General features: G+C 47.5%; 1 protein-coding gene across 1 annotated transcript in view; it reads right to left on the reverse strand.

The window, feature by feature from the left end:
* ABCC4 (ATP binding cassette subfamily C member 4) overlaps positions 1 to 10,469 on the reverse strand; it is a 161,973-nt gene extending 151,504 nt beyond the window's left edge. The window contains 1 exon segment of the mRNA XM_033147888.1: positions 10,281 to 10,469. Coding sequence (XP_033003779.1) covers positions 10,281 to 10,357 — 77 coding nt within the window. The 5' untranslated portion in view covers positions 10,358 to 10,469.
* Positions 10,470 to 15,497: the final 5,028 nt, after the last annotated feature.

Raw genomic sequence — 15,497 nt, forward strand, 5'->3', positions numbered from 1 at the left:
ATCACAACCAACTTTCCGAATCAATCCATTGGGATTAATATTCTTCTATAAAAAGCAGCTTACAAAATAGTTCATATCACAAGTATCTTGAAAGCTCTACATTAGCTCCCTATTTGCTCCAAAGCTAACCCATTGAAGGTACTAGGGCTTACCTTTAAAGTCCTAAAACAACTTAGGAACCAAATGGCTAAAGGAGCACCTCTTCCCATACTAGCTTATCTGTGCCTTAAACCTCTCTGGAGAAGACCAGCTCCAAGAATGCTTCCACGAAGGGCAGGGCCTTTTCTAAAGTGGCCCCATGACTCTGGAATCACCTCCCCAACGAGGTGAATCTGGCATCAACTTCACAAGATTTTCTGCAGCAAGTGAAGACCTTCACCTACAGATTTTAGATAGTAGATAATTCTTGAGGGTTTTTTTATTTATTCTCCTCTGGTTTACTGGCATTTTGTCTCTGTGCTGCCTTTTTAAAATGCCTGCCAATTTAAAATTGTGGACCCGTCTGCGCTATTACATTTAAAGCAGCGTTATACAGCTTTAAAACAGTCACAGCTTTCCACCCAAAGAAGCCTGGGGACTTTAGTTAGGGGTGCTGAGAGTTGCTAGAAGTTCCCGTGATTCTGTGGAGGAAGCCATGACTTTTTAAAAGTAGAATAATACTGCTTTAAATGTATAGTGCAAATGGGGCCTGTATTTATTTTAAGTTCTGCACAATATTTCATTCACGCTTTTGAACGCTGCCCTAGTAATCTTTCAAAGCCGGGCAGTAAAGAAATACTTCATATAAAGAAATTAAAGACATCATTTGGGATTTGACTCTTGGATGATGGAAATACAAAATAAGCTGCACAGTCGGGAAAGGGTATTAAGATTGCCTGGGCGCCTAGAGGATCATTCAGCCTTGAGAACTGTTTTTCAGACACTGTAACTCCCTTGAGTTAGAACAAACAATTCAACAGGGTGAAGGGAGAGATTGTGGAAACATAGGGCTGTTTCAATGTTTTACTATCCAAACTTCTGCCTATAAACACGGTGACTTTACAGTAACATCCACTTCCAAACTTCTATACAAATGTCTGCTTTATTAAACAAAATGAGGGAAGACTAGCTAACATGCAGTATTCTTGTTTATGCCCCACTTAGGTACTATTCGATTTGTACTTCACTTCATCGTGGGTGGCCAGCTTCTCTGTTCTCAAGGGTCATTTTATTTATTTATTTTACATAATTTTTATTAATTTTTTCTCATTTATACATCCCTAAGATAAGGGACCCAGGTGGCGCTGTGGGTTAAACCACAGAGCCTAAGGGTTGCTGATCAGAAGGTCGGCGGTTCGAATCCCTGCCATGGGGTGAGCTCCCGTTGCTCGGTCCCAGCTCCTGCCCACCTAGCAGTTCGAAAGCACACCAGTGCAAGTAGATCAATAGGTACTGCTCCAGCAGGAAGGTAAACGGCGTTTCTGTGCGCTGCTCTGGTTCGCCAGAAGCGGCTTTGTCATGCTGGCCACATGACCTGGAAGCTGTCTGCGGACAAACGCCGGCTCCCTCGGACTATACAGCGAGATGAGCGCTGCAACCCCAGAGTCAGACACAACTGGTCAGGGGTCCCTTTGCCTTTACCTTTAAGATATCAATGACTTCCCTTCTTCTCTTTCTATTGTTCATTTTGCATATCATAAATCCCTGCATATTTTACAGAAACAGTATCATTTCCGCATGTAGCATTGCTGGAGAAAGCAGGATGATGCTGAGCCCCACCACCACACATGGAGCCGTCATGTTGGTAAAACAGGCACTGAACACTGCCCTGAACTCCTTGAGACTTACAGTACAAGATAAAATAAATAAAATATCTCTTATAGGTTTACTAGTAGGATAAGTACCCACTATCTGAAGTTCAGAAAGAGAGCTGGGTGGATGTGCATTTCTGCTATGGGGGTTTGTTTTATACAGGTGAAACTTGAAAAATTAGAATATCATGGAAAGGTTCATTTCTTTCAGTAATTCAACCTAAAAGGTGAAACTAATATGTGAAATAGACTCATGACATGCTAAGCGAGATATGTCAAGCCTTTATTTGTTATAATTATGGTGTACAGCTGATGAGAACCCCAAATTAACAATTTCAACTTTGGGGTTTTCATCAGCTGTGCACCATAATCATCACAATTATAACAAGCAAAAGCTTGACAAACCTCGCTTTGCATGTCATGGGTCTATCTCATATTTTAAACTCCAGTACCAGTAGCTAATGAAAAGAATTGCTTACATAAATGGACTTTTCCACGATATTCTAATTTTTCGAGTTTCACCTGTATAGTTGTACGGGAGGGCCTTCTCGGCATTGGCACCCTCCCTGTTGAACACCCTCCCATCAGATGTCAAGGAGATAAATAACTACACAACTTTTAGAAGACATCTGAAAGCAGCCCTGAATCGGAAAGCTTTTAATGTTTGAAGTTTTATTATGTTTTTATGTGTGTTGGAAGCTGCCCAGAGTGGCTGGGGCAACCCAGTCGGATGAGCGGGGTTTACCTTCCCATCAGAGCGGTACCTATTTATCTACTTGCGCTGGTGTGCTTTTGAACTGCTAGGTGGGCAGGAGCTGGGACCGAGCAACGGGAGCTCACCCCGTCACGGGGATTCGAACCGCCAACCTTCTGATCAGCAAGCCTTAGGTTCTGTGGTTTAAACCCACAGCGCCACCCACATCTAAGACCACCTAAGGCCATCTCCCCTCATTTTCTTAAAATTTGTTCCCCCAAAACAGGGGTGGGGTCTTATACAAGGGGGCATCTTATAGACAGAAAAGTATGGTGGTTGGCGTACGGTATGTGGCTTCATCAGCACCAGCCCCCAATTTTTTTCATAAAGCCATTTGGTCAGATGGAGAGAACTAGGAGAGAATTTCATGGATGCATGTCTCCCGTATATGAGTGTATAATGAGTATATAACCAGACTTAATCCACTGAGTTTCCTTTTGGACTGGGAAGAAACCAAAACATTTAAATCAACTTACGCAATAAATATTACATCGTGATCTGAAATACCAGTGAAAGCTGAAGGATGAACATTACACGTATTGTTTACTGTTCTTGCATTTTATAAATGTTTGTTTATATAGACAAAATATAATTTAAAATTGAAGATGTCAAACACGTTTGAACATTCAAAAATGCTATACAGGTGCGAAGTGCTGTACATGACTCATACAGCAACTTTTGCCATCTCATTTTCAAGGTCACGACCATCTTAAATCTTAAGCATGAATTCCAATGCAGGCCAAACATTTCTAAGCTCTCTGCAGAAGCAAATCTTAAAAGAAGAATAAATTCTGAAAGCAAACACGCATTCATTTGAAGCGCAGAATCTGGGATTCTGAAGTAGCTTCCACACAAAGTATACACAACTCTGAACCCTGAATCTTCCCCCTCGGCAGATTCCTCAGAGAGCCTGTTTATTAGACGATGTAAAATGTTTACAGGCAGTTAGTCACTCAGAGCTCATTGTACAGTCGGAACATACACCAGCCCTGGGCCTTGCGGTAGACAAGCCATTGGAAAGTATTTAAGCTACTTATGCCGGTAAAAGAACTAAAGAAAATAGAAAAATTTCAACCAGATTGCATCATTTCAGAAACAGGATGACTTGGCTGGTCCATCACAACATATCCATGAACTACAAAGGACTTTCAAAGGTCTCGGCTTTCAAAGGTCTCAAAATGCAGCATATCTAGAGCCCAGTCCCGTATGTTTACTTAGAAGTAAGCCACGCCATGCTCCATGGTGCTTACTGTCTATACAGGTTGGTTTAACAGTGCATCCTTGGAGTTTTGTGCTGTTGGCTACAAGAACATAAAAGTTCTCGTTAAACAAGAACTTAAAAGTTCCTGCAGAGCAGGGAGTCCCAAACATTGGTCCACAGACCACCAGCGGTCCACAAGAATCATTCAGGTGGTTCATGGCATGTCTGCGTTCAATATTCATACCAATTTTAAACTGTATTATTAGTAATAGTATTTACGCACCTAAAGCCAAAATTACGCATACCGTAGTCAAAACACATTGGGTTCAATGGAGAGTGAGATTGCCAAAGTCTTTCCCCCCAGACACTTGCTACTTTCCATTTTTTAATTTTTTGCCAAGTATATAAGTTGTGGGCTTACTGTATTCATATTTTACCACATAGAAAAATCATTCTACTCATCCACATTTATGTTATGTTTTTTTTTATTTATTTCCATTTTTGTGCGACCAACATGCAAGCAGCTACTCTTAAATTCTATATCAACTCCTTATGGCTTGTTTGCGGATCAAATATCCTAATAATTCTATGGAATGCAAATTCTAACGCTATAAAATACAATATAAGAAATAAAAGAAGCAATAGAAATACAGTTAAAAACCATACAGCTCCTAGTACCACACATTGCAATTGTTACATCAGGCAGACAAATCATAAGGGGGTCCACCAATATCATCAGCAATTTCCAAGTGGTCCATGGCAAAAAAAGTTTAGGTACCACTAGCCCAGACCATTCACATTGTGTTGGTTACCGTATATTCTGGCGTATAAGACTACTTTTTATTCCAGGAAAATCTTCTCAAAAGTCGGGGGTCGTCTCATACGCCGGGTGGAGAATCTGCGGTTGAGTATATCTCAAACTCTATATTTTAACAGGAAAAGTTGGGGGTCGTCTTATACGCCCAGTCGTCTTATACGCCGGAAAATACGGTACTTTCCAGACCAATTTCACTGCAGGTGGTTTCCCATCACTCATACAAGCAAACAGACATAAGACTGTCTTTTTATGTGCCAGTGCACATTTAGGGAAGCTGACAACGTCCCAAACAGTGCAATAAACTGAAAAAGGAGGACACTGGGAAAGCTCAGTTGGTAGAGCATGAGACTCTTAATCTCAGAGTCATGGGTTTGAATCCCACATTGGGCAAAAGATTCTCTACAATGCAGGGAGTTGAACTAAATGACCCTTGTGGTCCCTGCTAACTACCGTATTTTACGCTCCATAAGACGCACTTTTTTCCTCCTAAAAAGGAAGGGAAAATCCCTGTGCGCCTTATGGAGCGAAGGCTTCGCTCCCACTGCCTCCCCCCCATCCCCTGCCGTGTTCGGCGGGAGGTGGGGGGAGGCAGCGGCGATGTTGCTTCTTTCGGCGAGCTTCTTTCGATGAAGCTTTCGATGAAGCTTCTTTCGGCGAGCGGAGCTGCTAGCACGATCCAGCAACATCTCCGCTGCCTCCCCCAACCTCCCGCCGAACGCGACGGGGGATGGGGGGAGGCGGCGGGAAGCGAAGGGGATGTTGGTGGATCGTGCCAGCAGCTCCGTTCACGGAGCTGCTAGCGCGATCCACCAACATCTCTGCAGCCTCCCCCCACCTCCCGCTGAACGCGGCGGGGGATGGGAGGAGGCGGTGGGAAGCGATGGGGATGTTGGTGGATCGTGCCTGCAGCTCCGTTCACGGAGCTGCTAGCGCGATCCACCAACATCTCTGCAGCCTCCCCCCACCACCCGCCGAACGCGGCGGGGGATGGGAGGAGGCAGTGGGAAGCGAAGGGGATGTTGGTGGATCGTGCCTGCAGCTCCGTTCACGGAGCTGCTAGCGCGATCCACCAACATCTCTGCAGCCTCCCCCGACCTCCCGCCGAACGCGGCGGGGGATGGGAGGAGGCGGTGGGAAGCGATGGGGATGTTGGTGGATCGTGCCTGCAGCTCCGTTCACGGAGCTGCTAGCGCGATCCACCAACATCTCTGCAGCCTCCCCCCACCTCCCGCCGAACGCGGCGGGGGATGGGAGGAGGCAGTGGGAAGCGAAGGGGATGTTGGTGGATCGTGCCTGCAGCTCCGTTCACGGAGCTGCTAGCGCGATCCACCAACATCTCTGCAGCCTCTCCCCACCTCCCGCCGAACGCGGCGGGGGATGGGAGGAGGCAGCGGGAAGCGATGGGGATGTTGGTGGATCGTGCCTGCAGCTCCGTTCACGGAGCTGCTAGCACGATCCACCAACACCTGCACTGCCTCCCCCCACCTCCCGCCGAACGCGGCGGGGGATGGGAGGAGGCAGCGGGAAGCCTGCTTTTGGGATCTGTGGGCGGCAGGGAGGTTGGTAGAGGATTTCCTCCACCACCCCACGCGCTGCCCGCCGATCCCAAAAAGATCGGTGCAAGGCACGGGGTGGTGGAGGAAACAGCGGGGATGCTGCTGCTTTCTCCACCACCCTGCGCCCCGATGCCAAAGCAGGCTTATCCCCTGTTGCTTTAAAGGGACATGGGGAGGAGGGGAGAAACCTTCTCCCCTCGTCCCCATGTCCCTTTAAGGAAGCGGGGATGAGCCGCTGTGAAGGGAGAAGGGGCTTCCCCTCCAGCGCCCCCCTCCCTGTTTTTTAGAGGAGGAAAACCAGGAAAACATTTTTTCCTGGTTTTTCCCCTTTAGAAAACAAGTGCGTCTTGTGGTCCGGAGCGCCTTATGGACCGAAAAATACGGTATACACTTCAACCACATGTGTATAAGATACCCATTTTCAGACACAAGATTGGAGCAATACATACAAAGATGCAAGAGGCACGAAAGAAAGAAATTCAGATGAATGCATTTACAAGAACAATTTGTTTCAGCCTTCAGCTGTTAACTCTATGGAGGAGACCTGCCATGTCTGAACCTAAACCACCTTGTGACCTTCCCCTAGCTGTTAATATATCAAAGGTACCTTGCGCACAAACTATTCCTGCATAATCTTTCCCCAGATAACATGCCTGCCGGAACAGACATCAGCAAGCATTTAGAGAAAGAGTATGTGCATATTTACATGGACCAGGATGGTTGGGAGTGAGCAACAATCACACTTCTCCTTAGCTTACGGGAAGCAGTAAATGATTCCATTCTTAGTCCAAACTATTGCAGTCTTCATATTCTGAACCTAAAAGACCATAAAACATCTCTGGCCAGCGCCTGGGTGACTCTCATATGGTTGTACAGCAATACCCATCCTGGATGGGTATGAGTGCCAAGGTGGGAGATCTGCAATTTGGTTATTAGCAGCCCCAGAAGCCTGCTCTCTCTAATAGCAACCCCCCCCCCCCGTATTCGAAATTTGCCAGGCACCAGGCTCATTTTGCACCTGGCTATCGGCGACTTGTGACCAACAGATGATGCCTGGGTGCCAGGATGGTGCCTGACATCTCCACCATCTGGAGGTGCATGACTGGGGAGCCTTGGATCTTGACCTTTTTCACGCACTAACAACACATCCTACAGAATTCTGCCTGTGATATTTTATCTGCACAATCAGAACGAATCAGAACCCAAACGTTGTCTTGAAAAATATGACTTTTGAGCTATCTGGCCCCAAAATGGCAACTAGACATTCTGTTTCGGTGACTGTAACCCTGGTTTAAGGAGTCATTTGGCACCTACCGGTAGCTTAAATCTCCGAGTTTCTAACACTGTATCTCTCTCTCTCTCTCTCTCACACACACACACACACACACACAACTAATTACTACGGTACCTGCTGGGCAGAGAGGAAGATGGGAACAATAAATGCACCTGTCTTTCCACCCTGCAGAATATAGTGTGGGGGTTTTTTTTTGGGGGGGGGGGAATGATTTGCCTCAGTTAAACACCCTTGCCCAAAGCAACACTTCCCAAATCTTCCATTCAAACCATCCCATAGGCCCATGTAGCCCTGCAACCTTCTTCTCACTGTGGCTAGCCAGATGAAATTTTAAATACAAAATTAGCTGCGGGGGATCCTAATCACATTCTGTTTGGCCTGTCTGAAATCTTGCTCCGCAAGGTGAAGGTAAAGGTAAAGGGACCCCTGACCGTTAGGTCCAGTTCCGGACGACTCTGGGGTTGCGGCGCTCATCTCGCTTCATTGGACGAGGGAGCCAGCGTACAGCTTCCGGGTCACGTGGCCAGCATTTGAACTGCTAGGTTAGCAGGAGCAGGGACCGAGCAACGGGAGCTAACCCTGTCGCAGCGATCGGGCAAGCCCTAGGCTCTGTGGTTTAGACCACAGCGCCACCTGCGTAAGGTATGTCAGTGTTATTGTCCACATGATACTTCAGAGGGGTGGGGTGGGGGTGGACTGAAGCTGAGAAAGACAAGGCAGCTTGTCTAAGGTCACCTAGTGAGCTATTGGCAGGGGCAACATTTGAACCAAGGACCCCAATTCTCTTTGCCTCTACAAGGATGGAGTGGAGCCCAGCAACAAAAACAGGATCCAGAAGAACAGAGCATTGCATAGTTACGGGAAAATATAATTTACTGTTCCTCCACTGTGCGTGTCTCAAACGTCAGCTAACCCTGGCAGAAACTGAGCCAACAGCAGCTGGAATTTTTGTTAAAGTGAGAAGTATTCTCGGATAAGGGATGAAAGGTTACCTGAGATGTTTAAAATCTACACTTCTCGAATAAAAATGAATTCATGCGCCTCTTTTAAGCACCCTGATTAAAACCTGCTTTTACTTTAATCAGGGTGCTTAAAAGAAGTGCATGAATGGGTAAGGAACAGCAAGGAAAAATTATGTGACCTGAAGTCAAGGCTGATAAAATTTAACAAGGACAATAAATTTAACACGGCAAGTCATGTTACAAAAATAAATGCAATTGATGGATATTTGTGACTCCAGCAACCAAACATCAGAAAGGTTTACTTTCCATCTCACAAAAGATCTGCTGTTGCCCAGTAATTACCAGCTCTGTTTATGGAAATTTCTGGGCACTTAGCCCACATTCCAGCGCACCTAACTTCACGCAGGATTGTGGCCCTTTTTCTTCATGTAAAGTGATATTCTTGCCTAAGTCATCCTTATTCTAAATAAATCCACTCTGGTGCTGCGGTACAACAATATAAATTTAGCCATTTCCTTTTAAAGTCAAACTTACAACCCAATCCTAGTCTACCCAGAATTAAGCCCTGTTGAGTCCAGTAAGGTTTGATCCTAGTTAAGTGGGACTTACTTTCTGAGTAGGCATGTATAAGAATGAGCTGTATGATTAGGAAATTTCTTGATACAGGGTAAGATGGGAATGAATGGGATCCCACACATGCCATGATTGTGGGATATTATTTTCAGTTAGATTTGATGTATTTCTTTTCCGTATCTTTTATATTTTCTTTCAATTCGGCTGAATTGTGTAATATCACAAACTTCTACACAGAGAGAGAGAGAGAAAGCTCTTCTGTTTAAGCACTATTTACCGGTTCCAAACCCTGGTTCACTTGGGCAAATAAATTACTGCACAATCCTAACCATGTCCACTCAGAAGTAAGTCCAATTTAAGCCAACTGGGGTTTTACTTCCAGATAGGTGGTGTATACAGCCTTAGTTTAGAGAACAACTCTAACGTCCACATCATTTTTCAGTCTACAAGATGCTTGACAAATCCTACAATCTGCTTACTGGTTTTCAAACACTGTAGAAAAACAAATACTACTGCTAAACACACAGTACCTTTTGCTCCAGAATTATGATACTGAAATGCAAGCTACTCTAGAATAAACACAGATTGGGGGGGGGGGAGTGGAGATTAAGTCAATGGGGAGAACAGAACCCCCTGGTCACCTCGTCCCCAAGCACTGCTTCATGTCGATGAGGAGAAACACTAGAACTCAAATCCTTCCCAAGATTTGAAGCCTCATGGCAGATCCATTTGTCTATTTATCTAACTCATATCCCGCCAGAGGATCCCGGGACGGTATACAGGCGGAACGGCGTTCTAAACACCCCGCATCTTAACAGCGCGTGAGTTTTTATTGCGGCACTCTGCACATGCCCAAGGGTACCATTGGCGCTGGTTCTCATCTTCCGCAACTGAAGCGGTGGGGGGGGGGAGGGAAGGATGCAAAAAATAAATCAACAATTAATTAAGGCAGATGAGCAACTTGATCATTTGCTGGAATGAGAAGGGGAAGCAAGAAAAAAAGAAGAATCTTTTCCAAGATTTGCGGCCCAATGGCAGATCCATTTGTCTATTTATCTAACTTATATCCCGCCCTCCGCCCGAAGATCCCAGGGCGGTATGCAGGCAGAATGGCGCTCTAAACACCCCGCATCTTAACAGCGCATGGGTTTTATTACGGCACTCTGCACATGTCCGGGGGTACCATTGGCGTTGGTTCTCATCTTCCGCAACTGAAGTGAGAGAGGATGGGGGGGGGGAAACCCACCAATTAATTTGCTGGAATGAGAAGGGAAAGCAAAGGGGAGGGGGAATAAGAAAACAGAACACGAAAGGGATCCTGCCGCCGACCTACCAGAAGAAAAGCCGCGAGCAGAAGTTGGCACCGCGCAAAGGGTTGCGCTTCTCGTCCCGGGAAGGCAGCGCCTCCATCGCGCGCCGGGGAAGGAGCGCAAGGCGCCAAAGTAGCCGCAGGCGACGCCGATCGGCCGGGACCCGGCAGCCCAGTGGCCAGGCAGCCGCGGCTTTGCCGGGAAAGAGCCTCCCCCGGAGGGGCAGGGCAGCCGCCGCTTCCGGGAAACCCGACACCCTCGACCTGCCAGCCGCCCGGAGGGCCCTAGAGGGAGCTGCAGCCGCGCAGCGATCCGAAAGGAGGGGAAGGGAGGAGACAGGCAGGCGCGCGCCCGCGTGCCCGCGCGCGCGCTCTAAGATCTAATCGGTCTCCTTTCCGGTCCGCTCATCGCTCGCAGGGGATCCCGCTTCTGGGATCAGAAACAGAAGAGTCTTCCTTTGCACCACCAGCCACTATCCATAGCAATGAAATGAAATAAAATGTACGGAAGATAGAGGTAAAAATTCAACTATAGACAATACCTTTGGGAGTTTACATCAATAATCAAATAATAGATTTAATATATATTTATTAAATTTTCTGTTTTACAATTTAAAGCACTCCTTTATACACCCTTAAGGTATCAGTGACTTCTTTTCTTCTCTTCCCATGGTTCATTTTACATATCCTAAATCCCTGCATATTTTACAAAAACTATACCATTCAGTATTCCATTATTATGACATCCATCAAAACTTATTTACACTGTTGGATTTATCTCAATGTTGCCAGCGTTTTCAGCTGTACACAGTTATTCTCCATATATTCAATAAACGTTTTCCAATCTTCTCTAAACGTATGTTATTCTTGCTCTCTTACTCTGTAAGTCTGCAAGATGTGCATATTCTGTCAACTTAAGTTGCCTATTAATAGATCTTATTTTAAGTGGCCCCAGCTAGAAACCTTGCAGTTTTTGCTGTCACCTGATCACCTTGATCTGCTCAAAGAAAGGACACAGTTAACAGTGGTTGAGCGACCGGCATGGACAGTAATAGAGGGGTAACCTCACTCCTCAAATCTTCAGATGTATCAGAAATTTACCGCTTCTGGACTCCGGCGCAATCATCGGGGGGGTATGTTGTTGCATGGAATCTGTTGGAAGGGGACCCGCGGGGTCATCGAGTCCAAAGCCCCCCGCAATCGCGGGGATCTCTCAACTAAAAAAGCACAGGGGGGGGGAGAGAGGGACTAGGGTGGCAAAGCTTAAGTTCTTTTATTTAGTGTACGCTTGGGGATTTTCTGTCACTGTCACTTGGGGAAGTTCCCTTTCTATTTGCTTGCTATGTTTCCTTGGTGGTGAGAGAGGTTGGGGTGGCCTAGGGTGTGGTTGGTTGTCTTTGGCTGGGTGCAGTTGGATTTGTTTGTGTGTGGATGAGGGGGGTTGTGGGGTTAAGTTAGCCATATTGAATAGTACAGTGTTTTTCAACCACTGTTGTGCGGCACACTAGTGTGCCGTGAGATGTTGCCTGGTGTGCCGTGGGAAAAATTGTGTTTATTTGATTCCTATTCAAGAGAATTACTTTATATATAGTCAATATAGGCACAGAGTTAATTTTTTTAACATTTTCTAATGGTGGTGTGCCTCGTGATTTTTTTCATAAAGCAAGTGTGCCCTTGCCCAAAAAATGTTGAAAAACACTGGAATAGTATGCTGTCGGTGGATTATGAGCTCTTTCTAGTGTGAGTGGGCATTGTTATCTTGGAAGGTGTTCAGTAGGGTCAGTTCTGGGGTGACTTCTAGTACCTGTTGAGTTATTTTGCGTATTTCTGGCATGACTGCGCACACTCCCTTTTCTGACTGGGTCCTCGATTACTTGGTTTGGTGAGATCTGCTGGTTCAGACACGGTCACAGCATATGTCTGAGAAGGCCCCACGAGGGATCGTGGGGAGGAGGTGCAAGGAAAAAACTGTTGTGACGTTGGCAACTTGGAAGGGCTGGGGTGGGATCCAGAAATGGCAACCTGGAGCCCCACTGACCACTTAACTGCTCTCTTCTCCATCAGCTTGGGAGCTTTTTCTGAGACGCTTGCGGGGTGCGACAGCACCGTTTGCAAACCGACATCAAACCTGAGGTTATGTGAAATACATTCACAAACACACACGACGTAACCAGCTGCACATAATGTTCTTCAGTATATTTCTCACAATATCAAATATTTCTCTCATACATGATCAGCATGTAAAGATCGGCAAAGTGTAAAGATCAACATCAAGATGCTAAGAGATCTGCCTGCCTTTGATCAGTTGTGCTTCAAGGGAAGCTCACCAGTCATAGAATCATAGGGTTGGAAGAGACCACAAGGGCCATCCAGTCCAACCCCCTGCCAAGCAGGAAACACCATCAAAGCATTCCTGACAGATGGCTGTCAAGCTTCTGCTTAAAGACCTCCAAAGAAGGAGACTCCACCACCACACTCCTTGGTAGCAAATTCCACTGCCGAACAGCTCTCACTGTCAGGAAGTTCTTTCTAATGTTTAGGTGGAATCTTCTTTCTTGTAGTTTGAATCCATTGCCTCGTGTCCGCTTCTCTGGAGCAGCAGAAAACAACCTTTCACCCTCCTCTATTCCTCTGATTCTTTAATATTTTCCAGCCCAGATAGATGTTAACCAAAGGATCTCACAATAGTCATCTCCTTGCAGGAGCAAGGAAACACAGGAGAATCAGACGCGCCACAAGAGCACCTTGGATGGGGTGGCTTTCAAAGAGGGCTAGACAATTGCATGGAGAGGAGGCCTATCAAAGGCAACTAGCCGTGATGGCTGTGCTCAGCCTCCCCTGTTGGAAGGAGCAATGCTTCTGAAAAGCACTTGCTGGAAGCCACAGACTCCCCAAAAACGTGTTCCACAAGGACCCCTTCCTTCCCTCTGCCCCAGTACCTGAGGGTCATCATGTCTCTCCAGGGATTTGGCCAGAACAAAGAATATGTTGGGGAAAGGCTCCCTCCCTGCAAAGAAAATGGAGCAATCAGCAGGCGCTTGGCTCCCAGCCATGCTAGCACCAGTCTGGCGCATGAGGATGGGGAACACCACAAGGAAGCATTCCGATAGTATAAGGCACTCAATTGGCATTTCCACCTACCTGAACTCTGAGCCTTTCCCTCCTTGTTCTGGCCTGCCTCTCTCCTAAGGAAGATGCAAGCTCTTTCTAGAAGCCACTGGTGAGGAGAGTGTTGCTATGATTCCCAAATGTTTCAGAAGCATCTTTTCGTTCCATTAGCTGCTTGATGGAATCGTAGCATGGCAGAGTGGAAAGGATCCCAAGGGTCATCTAGTCCGGCCCCCAGCAATGCAAGGATCCTGCCCACAGCCAGCCCTCGCTGGGCTCCAAACTCAGCCTTCTGGTTGCCATTGCAATTCTGAATGGTGTGGAGAAAGGGGAGAGAGAAATGTGTTGCTTACACTCTCATAACACTGATATGAGATCCACACCATGCAGCCCTTTCAGTAACTAAATGTGGTCTAAACCACTGAGCCTAGGGCTTGCCGATCAGAAGGTCAGAGGTTCGAATCCCCGTAACGGGGTGAGCTCTCGTTGCTTGGTCCCAGCTCCTGCCCACCTAACAATTCGAAAGCATGTCAAAGTACAAGTAGATAAATAGGTACCGTTCCGGCGGAAAGGTAAACGGCGTTTCTGTGCGCTGCGCTGCTTCGACAGAAGCGGCTTAGTCATGCTGGCCACATGACCCGGAAGCTGTACGACGGCTCCCTCGGCCAATAAAGCTAGATGAGCGCCGCAACCCCAGAGTCGTCCGCAACTGGACCTAATGGTCAGGGGTCCCTTTATCTTTAAAGGGCTGTCTCATGGAGGATGGAGCAAGCTTGTTTTCTCCTGCTCCAGAGGTCCTTGGGGCCTGAAGCAGTGACTCTCCTTCCTTGGAGGTTTTTAAGCAGCGCTTAGATGGCCATCGGCCATGGATCATCTACTTGAAATTCCTGCATTGCAAGGGGTTGGACTAGATGATCCTTGGGGTCCCAACTCTACAATTCTATGATGCTCTGTTTTAAAGAGCATCCATTGCAGCTTTAAAGCACATGACTTCCCCCGAAATGATTCGTGCCACTGTGGCTTCCCTCTCAGAGACCTACAATTCCCAGGATCATTTTGGGGGAAGACAGACCTGCCGTTTGCTCACCTCCATTTCCTAGGAACCAGGAATGGGAAGCTCAAGTGCTTCTAACAGTATGGTTACAGGGAGCAGTGTGTGTAAAATATTGAAAGTAATAGGGTTATTAAGGTAATTGTATCAGAATTATTATGGGGATGTTAAGGAGGGAGGGAGGGGAAAAGAGAGATTGTGGAATTCTGGTGGTGAGTGATGATTGGATGAGGATTTGAAAGGGAGTTTGAATGCGACGCAGTTGAGAGTCAGTTGAGAGCAGTGGGTTCTGGAACGGGTGGTTGGGCAACTAACTATTCAGTTTAGGATCAGTTGTTGTTGTTGTTGTTCAGTCGTTCAGTCGTGTCCGACTCTTCGTGACCCCATGGACCAGAGCACGCCAGGCACGCCTATCCAGTGGCGTCGCTAGCCTCTGCGCTGCTGGGGGCGGCGGCAGCGCAGAGGCACCCCCTGGGGGAGGGGCACGATGCGCGCGCCGTGACGTCATCATGACGTCACGACGCACGTGTATACAGAAAGGGCCCCCCCCCCCGCCGAAAAAAGCGGCGGAAAGCGCCTGCTCTGCTTCCTTTCCAGGCTTTCCCCGCCCCCCCGCGGTTTTTTCGGCGGGGGGTGGTGACCAGCGAGGAGGGGGTGACAAGGGTGACAACCCCCCTCGCTGGTCGCCCCTCCCCACCGAAAAAAAGCGGCAGAAGCACCCCATCCGTGTGCTGCTGCTCCCGGGGTGACGGAGGGAGCGGCGGCGCGTGGGAGTGGCGGGAGGGGCCGCCGCTTGACACCCCCACCCGCCGCTGCTCACCCTGTCACTGGGGGCGTACCGCCCCCACCGCCCCTCCCCAGCGACGCCCCTGCGCCTATCCTTCACTGCCTCTCGCAGTTTGGCCAAACTCATGTTAGTAGCTTCGAGAACACTGTCCAACCATCTCATCCTCTGTCGTCCCCTTCTCCTTGTGCCCTCCATCTTTCACAACATCAGGGTCTTTTCTAGGGAGTCTTCTCTTCTCATGAGGTGGCCAAAGTACTGGAGCCTCAACTTCAGGATCTGTCCTTCTAGTGAGCAC

This window comes from Lacerta agilis, chromosome 4, assembly GCF_009819535.1.
Source record: "Lacerta agilis isolate rLacAgi1 chromosome 4, rLacAgi1.pri, whole genome shotgun sequence".
NCBI lineage: Eukaryota > Metazoa > Chordata > Lepidosauria > Squamata > Lacertidae > Lacerta > Lacerta agilis.